The sequence below is a fragment of the Siphateles boraxobius genome, unplaced genomic scaffold (genome assembly GCF_051911475.1).
Source record: "Siphateles boraxobius isolate OS27281-9 unplaced genomic scaffold, OSU_SipBor_1 7, whole genome shotgun sequence".
In the NCBI taxonomy this organism is placed as follows: Eukaryota; Metazoa; Chordata; class Actinopteri; order Cypriniformes; family Leuciscidae; genus Siphateles; species Siphateles boraxobius.
In genome coordinates this window covers 10,230,289-10,253,400 of record NW_027509197.1, presented here as the reverse complement: position 1 = coordinate 10,253,400, position 23,112 = coordinate 10,230,289, and the positions used below count along the sequence as shown (strand labels likewise).

At 40.4% G+C, this 23,112-nt stretch overlaps 1 protein-coding gene across 1 annotated transcript in view; it reads left to right on the top strand.

Moving 5' to 3' along the window:
• The first annotated feature begins 419 nt into the window (after positions 1-419).
• Positions 420-23,112, top strand: part of cckbrb (cholecystokinin B receptor b) — a 48,414-nt gene continuing 25,721 nt past the window's right edge. The window contains exon 1 of the mRNA XM_077215284.1: positions 420-843. Within this exon, the coding sequence (XP_077071399.1) occupies positions 696-843 (148 nt within the window). The 5' untranslated portion in view covers positions 420-695. The remainder of the gene's footprint in view (positions 844-23,112) is intronic.

Here is a 23,112-nt window from a genome sequence, read left to right as displayed (position 1 = left end):
TATTTACTTGTTTTACATGGCTATTTAATGGCTGTAAAAAGAGTGTGTTCATTTTGGGTACTGTCAAGTCCACAATATCGAAATCCAAGAAACCAGAATGCACTGCATATATTGAAGGAGGCTTCTACAGTTAAAATTACAATGCAATTCTAAATTCTTAGTAATATACAGTAGTGTCCAAAATTAATGCCCAGCCTTGGAAAATCGACGTCTTTCAACCAGTTTTGCTTCCACAAGAGGGAGCTGATGCTCCACTCCACCTGTCTCATCATTCATAACTTTCCCTAAGCCTTTTACTAACGTACTCCACAAACTCCTTTCAATGTCTCCACCTCTCCAGGATGCTCAAATCCCTGAATCCCACTGACACACCCCCAAACTCCCACCCCTGCTGTTTAAGAGCTCATCAATAAACCCTCAGTCCACGCGCGAGTCTCAGTGCCGCTCTGCGCTTCATCACATTCTCATACAGAGCATCTGTGCCTTCACACCGCTGCGCAACAACGGATGACACGTTTTAACCTGTATAAACGAATCATATTTCTCCCTGATTACCTTTATATATATATTGTTTCTTAATATCCTCTTTAGACGTAAAATACTCTCTAAGCCACTTACTATTGCGCTCTCATTAGACACGTATTGTCGACTAATGATTGCGAGGAACTACTAAAATAGTTGTGGTTAGGTCCGAAATGGATTTACAAACGCTAAATGATACGTCTGGGATTTGGGCATGTCTCCAGCTTCAGAACGGGACCTTAAACGGAAGTCTGGAGTTCCCCAACGGCACCTGCGTAGACGCGCTCCTGCTGCCCAAGACGGAACCAGCGCGCGCCAAAGGTGAGGATCTCTCGACACACCAGACAGCCGTTTCAGATCGTTCATTCAAACCCACTCGTTCTCGTTCACTCTAAAAAAGACGTACCAAAGCTAGTCTTGACCATGACATTATGGTGATGTTGGAGAACCCCCCTAAAGCTTAAAGTGATTGGGGCGTTAACTATTATAGCCTATAGCATACACATACAATAATCAAAATAAAATAAAATAAAACATTTCAGTAGCTAACCTCAAAAGTTAGATAGTTAGCTACTAGGCTATGCAAGGAGCCTAACCAGAGACTTGACTAGGCACCCATTTCTTCTATCAGAGGCTGCTGGGATCTCTTTTCTTGTATCAAGAAAAAGCCCCTATCATCAAACACATGTCTGTCATTATTGCCATCATAGTGCTCCAACAACCTCTTCAAATACCGATTTTGGACTTTTAACATACACTGCACATTCATTCTTCTTCATGATGACTCCAAGATGTTTTTGTCCTGTATCATGGTATAGAATATGGCATTGATATGGTAATCATTCAGCACTGGTGTATATCAAATTGGTGTACTATATCAAATGGTGTATATCAAATTACTAAAGGATTGTTACTGTAGGGTGTAGGGGGAAGGACAATGCTTGGAAAACTGTAAACTGTTTCTGGCAGCATCGCTACAGCTTGATTTGTCACTGCAATTCAGATGTCGGTGCAATTATAATCCTATGGTTTATTGGTTCTGATGCCTTTGCAGTAAGTCAACGGGAGATAATACAACAAAAGGGTAATGAAGTATGTGGAAACCTGATTTAGTTTAACTATTTAATTAAACCCGTTAAATCCCACCTGTGACCAACATTTACATACGAGTGAAGAATCTTGTTAGTGACCTGTAATCAGAGCATTCATTTTCATGTGAAAATTTGTACATGGCTGTTGTAAATAGTCGTGTGAGGTTTTTTCTTTTACTTACAATCTTGGTTGTGCTACATGTGTCCTAGTGCCATATTTGGGATACATATTCTTTATAATTTCTGAATATGCCCTATTTCATATACAGTAAATCATGATTACACATGTAAATACATCAGTGGCCACACAGTGGTGACCAGTTGAGAAACACAGAGCAACATTTTGAAACAGAAAAAAAAAAAAAAAATTAAGTTGATTAATTTAGATTTCAAACTGCATTAAATAAAACAAAGTTAAAGTAAAACTAAGCATGCATTTTTTTATCATCAAATAAAGAAAGACAGGAAGAAAGTTAGTTTATTTGCAACATTCTGTTGGGTATTTTTAAACAAACAAGCAATTTTTTGTACTAGTTTTTCACTTGTAAAATTCAGCATAAAATACCCCTTTACCAGCACTTGGTAAAGGCATGCTGGTGTTTCATTAAGCTATCCAAGAAGTATAACACATGTGCTCACATCAATGGGAAAAATTAGGATTGAACAAGTTAAACATTAAATTTCAAAGATGTAAATGACGCTGCAGTGTCTATTCAGGAAATAGAGTTTGCAGCATTTCCACTGCTATTAGAATCACAGTCAAAGCATGTAAATAATTCAGAAGACTTCACTGCGTACATTGCATGTTCATCCTCTGGGCATTATGACGTGAGAGACGTTTTATGACGTGAAGAAGCAAACTGTACAGTAGTAGTAATTCTACAGACTTATATAAAAACATCACCTTAAATGTTAACGGTAAAACATAAAACAGTAAACTACCAAGGTATACAATATATATACCAAAGCATTAAAATAGTTTTTAAAGCATTAAATGGTTCTTTATTGGAAGAAAGCAGAAGTTATATTTTCCTTATATTAGATTAGTGATGGGCATTACATGACAGGCTTTAAAGCACACAACAGCCTGAAGCCTTGGGGACACAGTTTTTATGGCTACATATGTTGCAAATGACAGTTAACAGGATTGTAAACTCCATGGTTGTGACTGGATTTCTAAAATTTGAAAACTGAATATTAAATTAGATCACTTTTAGAGCCTTTCTAGACAAATAGCACTAATCATAATGAAATTAAAATAACATATAAGCAGAAGAAAACAAAACAATAGTAATTACAGTAGATGTGTAATTAACTTGATGAACCTGCTATTAAGTTAAACCAATGAATGTCATTTTAAAGAGTCAGCTAATGTCGAAGCAGCTTTTGAAGGCACACGCTACATATTTTCACATTTTACAGCGAAAACAAGCAATGTCTCTTTCTCTGTGTGTGGTTTGGAGTAAGCGTTCAGCATACCTCCGGGGTCCAGGCTAAATTTAGTGCATTGCCACTGAGGAGCCTAATCAGAGACTTCTCGACAATTCACATATTTGGTGTCCATTTCCTCCATCAGCAGTGGCTGCTGGGCTCTCTGTTGTTGGGTCCATAATAAACCCTGATCATCAAACAGACGTCTGTCATTATCTCCATCACATAGTGCTCCAACAGCCTCTTCAAATCCACTGATTTTTGTCTGTTAGCATATACTCCACATCCATTCTTCTTCATGATGTGTCTATATGGCGTGCACATGCTTACTTTGGTATCATCTCAGTGATTTAAAAAAAAAAATCTTACACTTATTGGCAATGCATATTGTCAACTTCCATCTAAATGGAGCATTTTCTCCTTTAGCATATTTTCTCTTCTGACCCCCATCAGAACAAACCTGCGACTGGTGTCAGATTTTGATCTTTATTTTTTATTATTATTTAAATTGTTTTAGTCTTAGTCCTGTGTCAAATGCCCTTTTTTTTTTTTTTTGATGTTGTAATTTTTTAGTCAACCAGTGGTGGTTATTTGTTTTATTTTTTGTTTTTGTTTTATTTGACTAAATCCTGGTTTCACAGACAGGGCTTAGACTAAACAAAGATTAGGCATTAGTTTAATTAGGACATATAAGTATTTTTTTATAAAAATATATATTTTTTATAATGTTTTCAAAATAATTTTAATAAGTGCAAGTTTCTTTCAGTTAAAACAGCTCATACGTGCATTTTAGTCTGAGACTAGGCTTAAGCCTTGTCTGTGAAACCAGGGGTAAAAGTGTGGGAATTTAAGTCTATTTTTAGTCAGTGAAAACTTAGCCATGGTGTATAATGGTTAAACTGATTATCTCAATTATTTTGCTCAAAATTGTATTCTTGATTACTGAGCATGATTTTTGTCATTGGAGAATTATTATTTTTTTACAATTCATCTATTGCGCTTTCTCTTTGTAGATCACAGTATTCTTTTATCTCAGCTGGAACGTTCTATTGATATTAAAGGTGTGGTACTCATATGGTCCCAGTCTTTCCTGTCTAATAGATGTTTCTCTGTTAGTTTAGGTGTTCATTCATCCTCTGTGGCTTACCTCATCTGTGGTGTACCCCAGGGATCGAATCTGGCACCCCTACTATTTTCATTATCCATGCTTCTTTTGGGATCAATTATAATTAGATTTGATGTGTCGTACCATTGCTATGCAGAACAACCCAGCCGGTTGTTATCTCAGAATAAACACAGATAGGGTGATGAGGGTCTTGAATTTACACTGCATTTCGCCATATAAATACACTGAACAAAATTATAAACGCAACACTTGTGTTTTTGCCCCCATTTTTCATGAGCTGAACTCAAAGATCTAAGACTTTTTCTATGTACACAAAAGGCCTATTTCTCTCAAATATTGTTCACAAATCTGTCTAAATCTGTGTTAGTGACCACTTCTCCTTTGCCGAGATAATCCATCCACCTCACAGGTGTGGCATATCAAGATGCTGATTAGACAGCATGATTATTGCACAGGTGTGCTTTAGGCTGGCCACAATAAAAGGCCAGTCTAAAATGTGCAGTTTTATCACACAGCATAATGCCACAAATGTCGCAAGTTTTGAGGGAGCGTGCAATTGGCATGCTGACTGCAGGAATGTCCACCAGAGCTGTTGCCCGTGAATTGAATGTTCATTTCTCTACCATAAGCCGTCTCCAAAGGCAGATAATTTGTCAGTACATCGAACCGGCCTCACAACTGCAGACTACGTGTAACCACACCAACCCAGGACCTCCACATCCAGCATCTTCTCCTCCAAGATCGTCTGAGACCAGCCACCCAGACAGCTGCTGCAACAATCGGTTTGCATAACCAAAGAATTTTTCTGTCAGAAACCGTCTCAGGGAAGCTCATCTGCATGCTCATCGGGGTCTCGACCTAACTGCAGTTCGTCATTGTAACCGACTTGAGTAGGCAAATGCTCACATTCTATGGCGTCTGGCACTTTGGAGAGGTTCATCCTCACGGATGAATCCCGGTTTTCATTGTACAGGGCAGATGGCAGACAGTGTGTATGGCATCGTGTGGGTGAGCAGTTTGCTGATGTCAACGTTGTGCATCGAGTGGCCCATGGTGGCGGTGGGGTTATGGTATGTGCAGGCGTATGTTATAAACACCGAACACAGATGCATTTTATTGATGGCATTTTGAATGTACAGAGATACCGTGACGAGATCCTGAGGCCCATTGTTGTGCCATTCATCCACGACCATCACCTCACGTTGCAGCATGATAATGTACGGCCTCATGTTGCAAGGACCTGTACACAATTCCTGGAAGCTGAAAACATCTTGCATGGCCAGCATACTCACCGGACATGTCACCCATTGAGCATTTTTGGGATGCTCTGGATCGGCGTATACGACAGCGTGTTCCAGGTCCTGACAATATCCATCAACTTCGCCCAGCCATTGAAGAGGAGGGGACCAACATTCCACAGGCCACAATCAACAACTTTATGCGAAGGAGATGTGGTACACACCCGATACTGACTGGTTTTCGGACCCCCCTCTGACCCTCCCAATACAGTAAAATGATACTCGGTTACTAACGTAACCTCGGTTCTCTCTAGAAGAGGGAACGAGTATTGCGTAAGCTAGCTTACGCTACGGGTAAAGTCATCTTTGCTCGAGATATTGAAGCCAAAAATTATCCTTAATTTTGTATTTATTGTCAATGCAGTGCAGCAGCCAGCAGACCTAGAGCAGGCCATCTTACGTGTTCATTGGCTCCCCTGCGGCAACTGCTGCAGCCTACCACTGAGCCTCGTGAGTGACGTCACGTACAATGAGCCAACCTTACGCGTCATAGCCCGCCAAAATGGGGGTGGCTTAGCGTATAAAAGCCAGGCACGTAGGCTGCGTCACTGGTTTCATCAGCTGAAGCGAAAAACGCTTGTGACGCCTGCACGGTCAGGTTACGCAATACTCGTTCCCTCTTCTAGAGAGAACCGAGGTTACGTTAGTAACCAAGTATCGTTCTCTTAAGAGATGTTCTCTCGTATTGCTTAAGCTAGCGTACGCTACAGGAAGCCATTGTCAACGCAGTGCGCTCCAAGCCTCCACTTCATGAGTCCCAGAGATTCCCGGGGAACATAGATAAGTGGGAACAGGTGGCCAGCAAAGTGGGCCAGCACATGTTATAAGCACATAAAGGGTATACAGAGCGGTGTCGCCGGTCCATATAACTATTCACCATATAATGCAGCTCAACCAGGAGAGCTAACGTTTTTTAACGGCATTTGGTTTTGTTTTCCTGGGACTAGGAGGCCCGGAGACCTGTAATGATCCTTCCACAGGTTCACCTATGCAAACCTTGTTACGACTTTTACTCTCTCTAGATGGTCAAGTTTGATTGTCTTCTCGACGCTCCGCCAAAACCCAGCGAGGAGCTCCGGCGGGGCCGATCCAAGGACCTCACTAAACCACCCAATCGGTAGAAGTGACGGGCGGTGTGTACAAAGGGACTTAATTAACGTGAGCTTATGACCCGCGCTTACTGGGAATTCCTCGTTGATGGGAAACAGTTTCAATCCCCAGTCCCGATCACGAGCGGGGTTCAGCGGGTTAACAGTTAGCAGTTAGGGTCCGAGGGGGGTCCGAAAACCAGTCAGTATCGGGTGTGTACCACATCTCCTTCGCATAAAGTTGTTGATTGTGGTTGACCCGCTGACCTTTAGACTTATAAGCAGATGTGATAGCTTCCACTATCCATCTGGACAGGCTCTGTTTCGTGGCGGCGAGACCCCTGGTGTGCCCACCGAACGAGACAAAGAGCTGTTCCGAACGCCTGAAAGAGGCGGAGCGCGTAATGGAAACCCTCAGCGCCCTGACGGGGTAGAGGAGATTCACATCACCCTCACTATCGGATGCTGGCAGAGCCGAAAGAGAAATGACCTGCGCTCTGAAGTGGGTGCCCAACACTTTAGGGACATAACCATGTCTTGGCTTGAGGATGACTTTAGAGTCATTTGGCCCGAACTCAAGACACGCTGGGCTAACCGATAGCGCGTGTAAATCACCCACACGTTCAACTGATGACAGAGCTGTCAGAAAAAATGTTTTGAGCGAGAGGTACTTTAGGTCCACGGAGTCTAATGGTTGAAAGGGGAAAGCTTTCAGGGCCTCTAGGACCAGTGAAAGATCCCACATGGGAACCGACGGGGGTCGCGGGGATTCATCTGTCTAGCTCCTCAAAGGAAGTGAATGACGAGCTCGTTCCTTCCTATTGACTGGCCGCACGTCGACTCAGCGAGCGCTGCGATGGCCGCCAAATAGACTTTAGGCGTGGATGGGGACCTGCCCTTATCCAACAGCTCTTGAAGGAAGCTAAGCGACCCCGGGACCCCACACATTCGTGGGTCTAGATCTCTATCAGCACACCATTTGGAGAACACCGACCATTTAGACGCGTAAAGCAGCCTCGTAGAGGGAGGTCTGGCTTGCGTAATCGTGTTCATCACTCCTTCTGGCAGTACAACGGGTATCCGTTGATTAACCATACATGCAGAGACCAGCGTTCTGGATGGGGATGCCAGATTGAGCCGGGGGCTTGAGAGAGGAGATCTCTCCTCACCGGAATCGGCCAAGGGGCTGTGTGGGACAGCCGCATCAGCTCCTGGAAACCAGGTTTGATTCTCCCAGCGCGGGGCTATGAGGAGCACTGTGATGGCCAGTATTTAAGCCACACAAGTTTATCTATTCATATTTGCATTTGATCTATAAATAAAAGGACATTACTATGGTTTGGTTTAAGATCTTTATTTGTCATTGTACTGAGTCAGTGCACAGGCTTAGTTATTCGGTTTAAGGTTAAAACATTAAAATCAGCTAAAATTCCTCTTTGGCTAAACTGTGATTTATAAAAACATGGTTCAAATTGTTAGTTCATTTTGTAATTAAGATGACTTGAAATGTTTAGTACCTGATGTGTTGTGGTATGGACCAGCCGAGTGACAAAGAGATTCAAACAGGAAGTTGATCTGTTTTATGGGAATTCTAAAGGAAATGAAACCGTACCAACTTTGATGTATTAGGGGGGACATAGGAAAATGTGATGTTTTGATCAATGTGATGTTTGTTTAATATGATTCTTTTGCATTAACTAAAATGTATCCATGGCTTTAAATTTAGTTAAATGTATGGTCTTCATTCCAGGGTTTGGGTTGTTGATGTTGTGAAAATGTGTATGGTTATGTTTCCTCTTCTTTGTTTTCATGGTGTGGGCCATCTCTTAAAAATTCAGTGTATGTTTTGTGTAGAGGTTTTTTTTTTCCTATTGTACCCTGGGAAAGGTGGTGTTGAAATTTGTCCTCTGTCAGTTTGAGAGGTTCAAGCCCGATTATGTCCTTTTTGACTACTGGATGTTTCCTGTGATGTAATCTGAATGGAGTACAATTTTTGGACCTTCTTGTTTTTAACTGTTACAATGGTTTCCACCTTTTTCCTCTCTACTGAGGCTTGATCACCTTTTTTTCTTGTGTAAGCAAGATTTAATAAACCATCACAATTGAAGGCTACTTGCTCCCTGTTTTGTGGCGATGGACTAATTTTTGTTGTGATTTGCTAAGGCACATGGCAGATTCTTCACAAGCACCGAGTGGCGCGTTTCCCTGATTCTCTTGATTACCTGTGGTAACAGAGAGACCGGAGGGAAAGCATAAAGTGGGAGGCTGGGCCAGATTTGGGCCAGCGCATCCTCGTTCTTTGAAAAGAACAGCGGGCAATGAGCCAAAACGCAGCTCTGAGTCACTCTGATTCGTCTGTGGCCTGAAACCCAAGCCCGGTGAGGTACTTGGGTGTTAAGCCAGCGTTGTAGCTGGTGCATGCACAGCAGGCCCAGCTGAAGCACAGCCGCAGCTGATGCCATACAGCCTAGCATCCTCTGGAATGTCTTCAGAGGTGTAATGCTGCCCTCCTGGAAAGACGCGGCTAGCTATCAAACACGGCGCGCGCGCTGTGTCGATAAGCGGGCCGTCATAGCCACAGAGTTCAGGTCTATTCCTAGGAAGGAAACTGACTGACTGGGCAGTAATGAGCTCTTGGTCCAGTTTACCGTGAGCCCACTCCAGTTGACCGTTTTCTCGGCCCACTCACAGAGGAGATCAGCCTGAAGGACCTGCAGCATGGCCATTGAGTGCAGGGTGGAAGCAACTTGTCCAGCGGTGGCGAAATCGCGGCCTACAAGGGCTGAGGTGGTCCTGCAGGGTGTAGGGTCTGGACCAATCAGACACACACTAATTATTCATATTCACTATATTTAATGAATATAAAGGTCTATGAAACTCTCCCCCAAAACTAACCTCACAAATGAAGTTACTTTGTCAGCCGGGTGTCCGGTTACAGAACACTTTAAGACTGATAACAGACTTTACGACCTCAAAGGAATGTGGCCACATGCGCCACATGCTTAAGAGAGAGAGACCATCTTTAATTAAATAAACTTTGCGGTGTTACTCTGATCTATGAAGGAACATGCCTCACAGAAACTGTGATGATTTACTGTCTCGTGTACTATTAGGTATAACAACATGGTATGTTTGATTGGGGTGTATGTGGTTGAACAACCACCCAACGGTCAATATAACCTCACCTGTATCATGCTTCCTAGCAAATTAATCCTCATTTAATGACACACACTTTGATGTACATCACCTTCTCTTAGAATGCAATGTGAATTTGTTATGTCTATTTGAGATTGAATGAACAGTCTAAGCATGCTGGGGACAAAGACCATAAATCAACTAAGAGCCGCTTCCCCTCTCGGACATGTCACCTTACCCATAGGTCCATTCAAACCTTAGGGGTTGGTTCTTTTCTCAGGGTATATCAGAGGCAGGCAACAGTGACCGCCCTCTCTTAGTTTTTTCATCCAGCCGCAACACTGTTCTGGTGAGACTGGGGAGCCCCCTCCCCCTCCACGGGGGCCCCAAGGGCCCAGCAGGCCTCGATTCCAACCAGAGGTGGGCTCAGGCAGGAGAGAGAAGACTCTCTCACAAAGAACCAAGGACAATCTCAGGAGTTTTGGAACAAAGACTCCAACCAACAACGACTCCAATCACCCATCCTTTTGACTTCCTCACTTCCAATCATGCGTTCCTGGAGAAAGAGAACGCTCAACCAACTTCCACTTGACGCTGCCGGAACCATCAACGACTTCAATTTTCAACAACTTCAAGAATTGTTCCCATTACAAATGCAAGTATTCAATTCAATGAAATGTGAAAATGAAATTCTGATGGTTCTTCTCATAGACCCTCTTCTGGTTTCCAATTTCATCCTATCACTAACCTATTTTTGTATTCATGTGTGTATGTTGTTTAGTTTATTTATATTCATATAAATATCTATATTTACTTAATAAAACTTGTACATAATATGTATTTGGTTCTGTTTTGTTTGCAATACAAGTCACTTTACGATCACGGTTTTTGCTACTGGCTCAAAGTACTGTACAGGCGAAGAAATAATTATTCTTCGGTGGCCATGGAAGATACCCTTTATTAGAATCAATTAATAATCAAAATAGTTCGTTGGAAGAACTGATTAATTGATTGTAATATTAATTCAGCCACATCAAGTTAATCCAATTAACTGACCCAAATATTTATAATTAATAATAACAAGATATTATTGATTATTAATATTTCCAAAAAGCTGAGTTCCTTACAAGGGTTTAGACAGGAAGGCAGACTTTGAGCGCCATCTTGCAGAGGGCGGGCAAAGGTGCGCTGTGACCGCCTCCTCCACTGCGGGGATAGAGGTGTACCCGTTCTCGGCGGCGCCGTGCACTCGGGAGAGCACCGAGGAGACATTTGAGTGGAGCCTCGCGGAGAATGGAGCGCTCCACGATTTAGACAGCTCAGCATGCAGCTCCGGCAGAAAAGGTGCAGATCTGGAAACGGGTGAGGGGTGGCGGCTGTCCAGAAAACAGCCGTCGAGCCTGTTGGGTGCGGGCTCATAAGGCGGTGACCAATCGAGGCCGAGTTGGTCGACGGCCTTGGAAAGGAGGCGCATGAGTTCGGCGTCCACACCGGCCCGAGTCCTGCTGGATTCCTGGACGGAGGAGGAGGCGGAGTGATGTGAACTCGACCACTCCTCGCTGTCCGATGCCATGATGGAACAGCTGTCCACTGTGTGGTCTCCTTCAGCTTCGTCCCCTGAGGCCGCAGCAGCGCGGGCCAAAGCCGACAGCTGCACGTCCGGGAGGGGCGGAGAAGGACAGGTCAGCGGGAAACGTTCCGGCGAGCACTTCACTGTGGCCACAGGCTCCGGCACCCTCTGAGCACGGCGTTTCTTCCTGCGCGGTCCAGAGGGTGGAGTGACAGCGTTCGGTGTGAAGGCCGAGGCAGAGCGACGACGCATATCGTGGGGATCGCAGATGGATCTCTCAGCGCGGTTAGAGACGGGCTCTGCCTTATCTCTCCCTTCACCTGTGAGATCCAGTGCCAGTGCCCTTCACCTGTGAGATCCAGCGCGGGGAGCGCGCACCGAACCGCTCTCCTCGAAGAGTGCCCGGCGGGAGCGGAGCGTCCTTAATGGCAGACACCCGCAATGCTCACAATCAGCTCCCTCGAGAGCTGACTGGGCATGCTGCACACCCAAACAAACAACACAAAGAAAAACTGTTCCTAGCAAGCGTATAGCGTTGCTGACTTGGAAATCTGTCTTCACAAACTCAAATCGTGGCTCACTGACACTTTTATGTTACTTAACGATGATAAAATCCCAAATATCCAATGTGGACCAAAAGAGCACTCTGATGAAAACTCTATCGATATAGGCACCCTCACGGCGTACCTTACATCTGACATTAAAGATATAGGATTTTACAGAGATAGTATTCTTAAATTAGACAAACAAATTAGTGCCGTAGTTCGTTCCAGTTTTTTCCATTTTCGACTGTTAGTCAAAGTCAAACCTTTTTCAAGCAGGGATAGCTTTGAAACTGTTATTCACAATTTTATTTCAACATTACTCGATTACTGTAATGCATTGTATGTCGGGTTACTTCTCTCATCCATCTCTCGTTTCCAAATGGTTCAAAATTAAGCTGCCAGTCTGCTCATGGGGAGCCACAAATGACATCATATAACACAAATTTTAAGCTCTCTGTACTGGCTGCCAGTCCGATACGAAATTGATTTTAAAATTCTATAATTTGTTTAAATTCCTAATAGCAATTCCAATAATGGGGGGGGATTGATCCTTGACTGGCAACCCCAAGCACGAAAGCTCATAGAGGCTTTTTAAAACAGTATATGTTTTTTTTCTGCTTAATATAGACAGATTTCGGTAATGTTTTTTATTTATTTTAAACTACATTTTGGTTTGGTCTTTTCCCGTCAACAATATTGCATGTTGATATAGTCACAGTTAGTGCTTAATGAAGTCAGCGTCGTTTGATGTCGAACTGAACACCTGTGACCCACCAGTTGGGAAGCACTATAGTATATGTTTAAACACGTCTTGTGTTAACTTGACAAGGCAGGTAGTATAAGTCATTTGGCTTGAAGCAATACAACCTCTGATCTCAGTTACGACCCCCATTGAGTATTCTCAGGATGAGGTCTTCAGTCATGAGCCCTTAACATTTAGATTCCAGAGATGAAGCTCCGTCAGGGTAATTTAAAAGGACACAAAGGTTAGCAGAGCGTCATGCTTTTGGTTAATATAGAAACGTTTTATGTGATTAATAACCTTCCTTGACAGTTCTTGACGTGATGTTGATTGACACATATTTATAAATTTAGGATTCAATCATAAGATAATTTACTGCCTGTCTGTTACACTTCTCTTCATAGTGGGTTAGCCTATACATCTATGGATATATCTTGGTTACATCTTGAATGCTATATGGCTTCATACAGCTACAGTGATTCAGCAGGCAGCAAATGTTTTGAATTGTTCACTGAAAAAAAAAAGAAAGAAATTGTGATTGTATTATTGCAGTGTACGATGTGCCTAAACGGGTATAATGGTCTTAATTGACAAATGTTCTGCTTGGTTGTCTTCAGCGCATCAGACAGTGATCCGAATCAAAATGATGGCATTACCTATGTTTCTGGCTTTCATGTAAAAGCAAATAACTCTTGCTACCCATTTAAGAGCCAATTTATTATAATTATAATACATATTTGTGTTTGGAAAGAGTCTGTGGCTACATCCAAAAGCTGAAAAATGCTGCCTTCAGAGAATGTCCAAATCCAATGTTAGCTTCACATCCCGTCTCCTGAGATATCTTCATCTGATCGAACTTTGAATTCCTTCGCCACCTATGATATCTCACAATCCTGTGCTTTCCATTGTGTGACAGTTAAGCTAAAAATAGATGCCGTCTACAAGTTGCGTTTCATAGTCACTGTGTGTAAATGTAATTATGTTTGACTAACGTTCTCTACTTTTGATGTAATTTAGTGAGAAATTACTGATTTAGAAATTATTAATTGTTTTTAAAGGCATGATTTCCATATTCCTGAAATTGACTGACATGAGCTTTTTTACCTTTATTATGGGATTTTTCTTACCAAATAATAACATACAGCATGCGATTGGTTTTTTAACCCTTAAATGCATAAATGTTTTGCCAATCATTATTACTATTTGGATCTTTAGCGACCCGGGTCTATATCTAACACGGATTAATATACACCTGTCGCGATAATATACAACTCTCCTATAATAACAATTACAGAAGAATAAAATAAAGCATATTTTGTTACCTTTTGGAGTTTGGAAGGGTTCAGCTTGAGCAGAAGTTTTATATCATCATCACTGTCCTCATCAGAGCTCATTTCCCAGTACATTCAGCATCTGGCTTATATTCATGATCTCAAACAGATTCTCAAAACTATCACTTTCAACTTCTTCAAAATCAATATTTTGATCGCTGACAGCTTTTTCACCAGATCCACCATCAAGTGACAGTGACCGTAATATTTGATTGCGTTCAGTACTTGCTCTGCAGTAAATCAGAGCCATTTCAAGTTTTGCTGATAATACTTCCTATTCTTTTGTTTTCTGTCTGTGGTAACTATGAGTGAAACGTCATTTCATTATTGTGTATCAGACAATGTCACCTTGTGGAATAAAGGTGAATTGCACTTATTCAGTCATCAAAGATTAAATTACTGTTGTGCAGTAAAAAATGCACTGTTACATATTCGGGTCGTTAGCGGCCCAATACAATTTGTAAAAAATAAATAAAAATAAATAAATACGGGAATCCTTGCTATATTGTTTATAAGTTATTGATTGAGGAATACTAAGAAAGTTGATGTCTAACTTCTAAAAAAAAAAAAAATGAATGAGGAGGAGTGTAATGAATGACTTCCCGGGTCACTAAAGACCTGAGTTGTGCTTTTACGGGTTAAACAGATTAATTGAATCAATTAATAAAACTAAAAAGTAACTAAAAAAACACTTATTCCATAACTAGACAGGCCTAAAATAGAACAGGATTAAAACTAAAACTATTAAAAATTATTTACGTTAATTTAAACAAATTAATAAAATAAAATAAAATTGGAATAAAATAAAATAGAATGTAAAATAGAATCACAAAAATGTGAACTAACAAAAAGTAAACTTTTAAAATTACTTAAACTGAAATACAATAAGTTAAAGCAAAAATAATTTAAGTATGTAATTTAAATTAAAACTGAAACAAAAGCTAATTCAAACTATTAATAAAAATAATAACATTAAAATAATACTGAAATAACACTCCAATTATTTATTTGAAGTGCATAATAGTTTTTGTTATATAGTTTTACAGTTTTGTTTATTTTTTGCTGGAATTTTGTCAGTTTCAGTGGTATTTCCCCCAAATCCCAGCTAAATTCTTACACTGCACTGATTTCACTTGCCCAAAGGTTTAAAGTTAATTGAATAAACAAATTTACTTGTTTTCTGAATGTTCCAAATAACCTTTCTGAATGTAAATACAATTGTTGCCATCTATAACGACTTCACCTGACACTTCAGACTGTTGAGACTATTGAGTTGTAAACTTGTGTGTGGGCTCTTCTACTCAGCAACGTGCAATATCATCCTTTGACACTTTTAGTTAACACCTGGGAGGCTCCCTGATTCTCCACAGACTAGCAGCTGATGTCATGATGTGGGGGTGAATACTATTAGTTTCTGTTGTGTTTTGCTCACAGAATGTCTCTCAGGTCCTTGAATGGCCTATACTGGTAAATACAGAAGTATTCAGTACTATACAACTATACAAGTAAAGCAACAGTTTCACAGAATTATCCAGGTGGAGATGAGCAAACTGAGGGATCACTGAAGGCCATCGGCTTGCAGAAATGAGCCACATCCATTAATTTCTCCAAGGACACAGCTCAAGGACTCTGTACACCACAGCAACACTTAAACGGGATCTTTAAATATAGCAAGTGAACAATAGTCTTTTTTTCTTGTTTTTCTTTTGACAGTATGATCAAGAAATGAATCAAAATAAATGGGTAAATAAAAGAAACGGTTCACTTGAAAAAGAAGGCCAAGCCATGCACACTGCATTATGGGATGGAGTATGCAGTGTAGTGTTCTTTGATGCATACTTTTGGCAAATGCAGTAGGTCATCTGTGAAACTCTAATCTAGTATAGCTATTGGAGTATCATATTTGTTTAATCACAAAACACACATAGCCAAAAGTGGATCTCTAAAAAATCTACCACAGTAGGCCTACATGGTTAATAAAAAACAATCTATTGCCGAATGTTTATCCTGTGTTTTGTCCTGCATTTTAATTAGCAGACAGATGATTATTTCAATTACGGACAGGCACTTGGCCTCTCTGTGGACACCAATTACAAACAGGAAATAGCATGGATTGCTTCTCTGCTTTGGGAAATGTTGACTGCAGCCTAAAAGGACTGATAACCACTTGACTTTCTCTGACCGTCGTGCTTTCTACCAAAATCCATGATTAGACATACATCTAATTATAGTGCCCTATAATGGTTTTTCTAATATTGTAATTCATGTAGTGTGTAATATAGCTGTTTATGAATGTAAAAGGTCTGCAAAGTTTCAAAGATCAAACCACTCAATAACTGGAGTTATTATTTCCCAAAAGTCTTCATTGTGGTCTTCGTTGGGTAATCACAAACAACACCTACTTTGACTACTCAAACACTGGAGTTGTAGCTGAGGCATAAATGAGATCAGAGTAGGCTTTTGGAAAGGAGAGGTTTAGAGAGACTGAGGGTACGTTTACATAACAACAATGTACTAAAAATTGAAAATTGTCATTGTCAAAATGATCCCCAGTCACACGGATGCGCGAAAACGACTAAAAACGCTGAGTTATTCATACCAGGCCAGTAGTTGGCGATGTCACTTTGTAAAGAAATACTACGCATCTATATATTGAGCACATAACACATGCGCATGACTTCACCGTTTTCACAAATTCAAATTGTTACACGGAGATGATAACGGTATCGTTTTCACAAACTTGGACTTTAAAAAAGTTCGCATATTCAGGCCCCTAAAACGCTCTGTTTTTAGTTGAAAAAGAGCGTCGTGTAAACGGCCCCTGAATCTTAGAATGAGTGGTTTTAGACTCTTTGAGAAATGAGGGGATGTGCAATCTACTGTATATTATGCGAAAATTAAAGTGTTTTTTGACCTTTGATGTACGTAAACATGTTGTAGGAGACCTCCAAAACAAAATTAAAAACATTTAAAATAACATAATTGGGGCACTTTAACAAAAATAAGACACTATTTAAAGGGTTAATATATTATTCTTGGATTATTCTTGGATATTGCTGTGGCTCAAAAAAAGGTTGACCAGTTAGGGGGAGAGCATTAAACGTAATGATAAATAAATTAAAAAAATAAACTAAATAAATCACACTGAATACAACTGAAAATCTAGAATATAAACACATATATATCAGAAAGCATAGAGACATGCCACTTTTTTCAGCTGATCTATACTGTGACTGTCAACCGAAAAATGTAAAATTAATTGATTTTATTCAAGACAAAAAATAGAAATAGTTCATGACAACAATTACACTTTAAGAAAAATACCAGGTTAGTTATTCCCCTCAAGTTAGTCATAGCACTGGTCCTATATAACAATGACTTGGAGCATGTATAATGCAGCTGACGTGTGAGGAAACAAATTTATGCAAGTGTAAAATATTTATGCACTCACATTTGGCCTCAGATTCATAATTCATGCAACCAACTTCCATGATATCTTGATTCCTCTTGATTGTATTTTATTCATTATTCATCTTTCTCTGGTTTGAGACCTGTATTCATAACCCAGTACAATCTCCCCATGAATTGATTATGAGGTTAAAAGCATTGATGAAATAGCAGGGTTTTGGAAAAGGGAAGATCAACAGCTGAAACGGTAGCTCTGCGGCTCTAGAGGCGCTGTGTTTAAAGATGAAATTGGATGAGGGATGATGAGAAATCATAGTAATGTTTTGTTTACAGGACATAGAGCCAAGGGATTTAATGACATGAGCTGCAGTTTATCCCATCTTAGAACAAATATTCAGTTCACTTTTAAACAATATCCATCTGATTTAACGATTTGTATATCTTCCATACACATTTTAGATCATTTTAAGTGTGGTATACATCACGCTATGTGTTTTATATTTATGGGTTCACAGTGTAAACACCCCAAAGGCATACAACAGCATAGTACAGATGAGAATAAATCATTAACCCTCTGATGCATGAATGATCGCATCACAAAAATATCTACTTTCAACCTTTATTATAAGTATTACAATTATTATTAAATTATTTATTTTGAGAGAGTCTGTCTACTGTAGAGGACACTATGCATTTAGGGTTTTAAATTGCAGTCTAAAATGATGATTTTTGATGTGCTAAAAACGGCCATCGTTACTGTTCATGTACTATTTCGCTTCCGACACACACAGTAACCGGTAGACCAATCACAAGAGACTGGGCCATCTGACCAATCAGAGCAGAGTAGGCTCTCTAACAGGAGGGGTTTAGAGAGGGTGAATCCTTTATCCAACTGTCAGAAAATGTGAGGAAAAGAGGTGATTCTGCAAGGCATATTATGAGAAAAATAAAACGTTTTTGATCCTGGATGCACGTAAATCTATTGTAGGAGACCTCAAAAACTAAATTAGGAACCTTTAAAATAGCGTAATTGGGGCACTTCAAGCAATAATATGCCCTTTTAACCCATTAACCTACATAAATTGTGGTTTAAAATAGCATAATAAATTACGATCTCTTTTTAAATGGAAAATACTCAAGATGTCCATATTGTGTTTATTTTATATCCCCATTTGTCCCTATTTCTACAAATATAAGCTTTGAAGTCAACAAAAAGCCTTAAACATTATTTCACTAAAATATCCATGTTGCATGGTTTTTATTTATTAATAGAGGTGAATGAAAATACACATTGAAATGCCCAATAAATAAAAGGCCCTCACATATGGTGGTTTGAAAGTAATATCACTCCCTGAATGCTTAGACGTGTTTTTAAAGATGTACAAGTTTACTAGCCTCAGAGGGTTAAATAAATGATCTATGACCAACAGTATTTGGTTTTTATAATGATCTCATTCTGAATGGTCAGTTCCTTGTGTGACGCGAATAATTGGCAGTTTACACATCATACTGTCATGGAGGGTTTGAATAGCGATGTGACTTGCGAATGTTGACAGTGCAGGTTTGTGCGTGAAAGGACGGGTTGAGATATCATCCTAAAGCAAACATCTATCACAAACTCCAAGATTGTGACAGAGGTTTGTTTTTGCGCACAAAAAGTATTCTTGTCGTTTGATAAACTTAAGATTGAGCCACTGTAGTCACTTGGACTATTTTAACAATGTCTTAATGACTTTTCGCGGCTGGCAAGTTTCAATCCCTGAAGAAGCCTATGGACTAGTATGGGGGAGTGATCCAGCTCTCAGATTTCATTAAAAATATCTTAATTCGTGTTCCGAAGATGAACGAAGGTCTTACGGGGTTGGAACAACATGAGGGTGAGTAAATACTGACAGAATTTTCATTTTTGGGTGAACTAACCCTTTAACCCACTTAATTACCTTATATTTCTCAGTACTTTTAAAGTTCAACTAACTGAATTTAATATATAATATAAACTATAACTTTTCATTTTATTGCAGTCGACATGTTGTTAAAGGATTAGTTCACCTCAAAATTAAAATTTCCTAATAATTTACTCACCCCAATGCCACCCAAGATATCCATGTCTTTCTTTCTGCAGTGGAAAAGAAATTAAGTTTTTTGAGGAAAACATTTCTAGATTTTTCTTCGAATAATGGACCTCAATGGCAACCAACGTTTTGAAGTCCAAATCAATGCAGTTTCAAAGGTCTTTGAAGTTCTTCAACGGTCTGTGCACGATTGCAGCTGAGGAAGAGGGTCTTATCTAGCGAAACGATAGGTCATTTTCAAAAAAAAAATATATATATATATACTTTTTAACTACAATTGTTCGGATTGAGTTGATCTGCGAGTGAGTGAGTGACCTTTCAACTTGATGACGTAGTTCCCGGCGCGTTGCAGATCAGCTCAATCCGAACAATTGTAGTTAAAAAGTATATATATATATATATATATATATATATATATACAGGTCCTTCTCAAAAAATTTGCATATTGTGATAAAGTTCATTATTTTCCATATTGTAATGATAAAAATTTAACTTTCATATATTTTAGATTCATTGCACACCAACTAAAATATTTCAGGTCTTTTATTGTTTTAATACTGATGATTTTGGCATACAGCTCATGAAAACCCAAAATTCCTATCTCAAAAAATTAGCTTATCATGAAAAGGTTCTCTAAACGAGCTAATAACCTAATCATCTGAATCAACTAATTAACTCTAAACACCTGCAAAAGATTCCTGAGGCTTTTAAAAACTCCCAGCCTGTTTCATTACTCAAAACCGCAATCATGGGTACGACTGCCGACCTGACTGCTGTCCAGAAGGCCATCATTGACAGCCTCAAGCAAGAGGGTAAGACACAGAAAGAAATTGCGGCGTGGCATGGAGGCAATCAGCCTGTGGCACTGCTGAGGTGTTATGGAGGCCCAGGATGCTTCGATAGCGGCCTCAAGCTCATCCAGAGTGTTGGGTCTTGCGTCTCTCAACTTACTCTTCACAATATCCCACAGATTCTCTATGGGGTTCAGGTCAGGAGAGTTGGCAGGCCAATTGAGCACAGTAATACCATGGTCAGTAAACCATTTACCAGGGGTTTTGGCACTGTGAGCAGGTGCCAGGTCGTGCTGAAAAATGAAATCATCTCCATAAAGCTTTTCAGCAGATGGAAGCATGAAGTGCTCTAAAATCTCCTGATAGCTAGCTGCACCTGGGGTGCAATGTCAGCTGCTGGTGTTGGTCCACTGTGTTTTATCAAGGGCAGGGTAACCATCACTGACTGTGGGTACTCCAGTGCTGCTTCTCTGTAGCCTAGGTCAGGCACTTCTGCCGCTGTTTCTGGTTCAAAAGTGGCTTGACCTGGGGAATGCGGCACCTGTAGCCCATTTCCTGCACACGCCTGTGCACGGTGGCTCTGGATGTTTCTACTCCAGACTCAGTCCACTGCTTCCGCTGGTCCCCCAAGGTCTGGAATCGGTCCTTCTCCACAATCTTCCTCAGGGTCCGGTCACCTCTTCTCGTTGTGCAGCGTTTTTTTCTACACTTTTTCCTTCCCACAGACTTCCCACTGAGGTGCCTTGATACAGCACTCTGGGAACAGCCTATTTGTTCAGAAATTTCTTTCTGTGTCTTACCCTCTTGCTTGAGGGTGTCAATGATGGCCTTCTGGTCGGCAGTCTTACCCATGATTGCGGTTTTGAGTAATGAAACAGGCTGGGAGTTTTTAAAAGCCTCAGGAATCTTTTGTAGGTGTTTAGAGTTAATTAGTTGATTCAGATGATTAGGTTAATAGCTCGTTTAGAGAACCTTTTCATGATATGCTAATTTTTTGAGATAGGAATTTTGGGTTTTCATGAGCTGTATGCCAAAATCATCAGTATTCAAACAATAAAAGACCTGAAATATTTCAGTTGGTGTGCAATGAATCTAAAATATATGAAAGTTAAAATTGTATCATTACATTATGGAAAATAATTAACTTTATCACAATATGCTAATTTTTTGAGAAGGACCTGTATATATATATTTTTTTTATGACCTATCGTTTCGCTAGATACGAGGCAACATCATGCCACATCACAAACATATTCGATTGGAACTCCTGACGATAATGTTTTAGAAGCAGCCACACTCCTAGACTCTTGGTCACAGTGCAACAGTGTCCACTTAAAGGGACATGGTAAGCAGCTTAGGGCGCCATGTACACCATTAGTGTGGAGGGGGATAGACCTGCGGAGAAACACTCCAGCAGGAACTCCAGCACTGCGAACACTGGGCAGACAACTGGGTCCAGCTAGTGCTCTCCGCACCAGGAAGTGAAAACCATCCATTTTCAAGGTGTAGAGTTTCCTCGTGGAGGGAGCTCTGGAGTGGAGGATGGTCTCAACAACCTCAGTTGAGAGACCTGAACTTATGAGCTGGGCCCCCTCAGAGGCCAAGCCCAAAGTTTCCACAATTCTGGGCGGGGGTGGAGGATTAATCCGTTCGCCTGAGAGAAAAGTCTCCCCTGAGCGGAGAGCAGTCGAGGAGAGACTCTGGAGGGGACTGGCCTCAGAAGTCTGACGGCCTCAGCGTCAGGACTTCTTCTTAGTCGAAGCCTACTTCAAGATAATGACTGTCCTCAGATCTGTCTTATCCGAAGACAACTACGGCTGAGACTACTAAAGATAGCAGCCTCTCGAGACTAGTCTCTGTTATTGGTCAAAAATCAAATACAGCCAAATATCAACCAGACAAGTAAACATGGTCTGGGTGAAAAAGCTGAATAGTATATTAATACAGACATCTAATTCCTCAAAGATAAGATGAGTACATATTTAATTTTCTCAAAAATTAAATGCAGCCAAATTTCAACCAGACAAGTCAAGTCAAGTCATCCTCATTTATATAGCGCTTTTAACAATGTAGATTGTTTCAAAGCAGCTTTACAGAGATAAACATATAATTTAAGGTAACAGAGATTGGTTTAGTTTTATAGTGGTTCTTGAGAAATGTTTTTTCCAGCTAAAGTAAGTTTTGATTGATTCACTTCCGTCTAAATGATAGTTTGTTATTAAATTAGGGGCCGCTAAGACGACACCGTTCTCTCTAAACAGACTTTAAACGCAAACCTGTGATAGACGCTGATTGCGTTCACATGCGCATTAAGAATTGATTAGTTATGTGCGTTTGAATATATGTGCCCAGGTTTGTAATTTCTTACAAACCATGCCTAAAGAAACTACTTGTCTTGTCTATAAATTTTGATGCAGAATTTTATTTTATCTTATCACTTCGGGTAGGTACGCAAACCAAAAAAATCCACAACGCTTTATCTGTAGAGTGGTATAGGTATCCTCCATAGGGAGAGGCTAGTTGGCACTTCAGCACTGCATTGTCATCGGGTCCAGGCGAAAGTCCTTCGTCAGATCTGGAAACGGCCTGGATCCGGCAGGCTGCGGGAAAACCTCGGGATAAACAAAGACACTAAAATTAGCGTAGATGCCATTCTTCTTATGATGTAACGAGTACATCTGGATTTAAGGGAAGTGTTCCCAGTTCCGGCTGACCTAATCTAAGCAGCCTAATATTGAATTATAGAAGTCTATAGAGTGTTATGTGAATGCTAGGTCACAGAGATGAGTTTTTAGTCTAGCTTTGAACTGACAGACTGTGTCTGCTTCCCGGACAATGTTAGGAAGATTGTTCCAAAGTTTTGGTGCTAAATAGGAAAAGGATCTACCGCCAGCAGTCGATTTAGATATTTTAGGTATTATCAACTGGCCAGAACTTTGAGATCACAATAGACGTGAAGGAC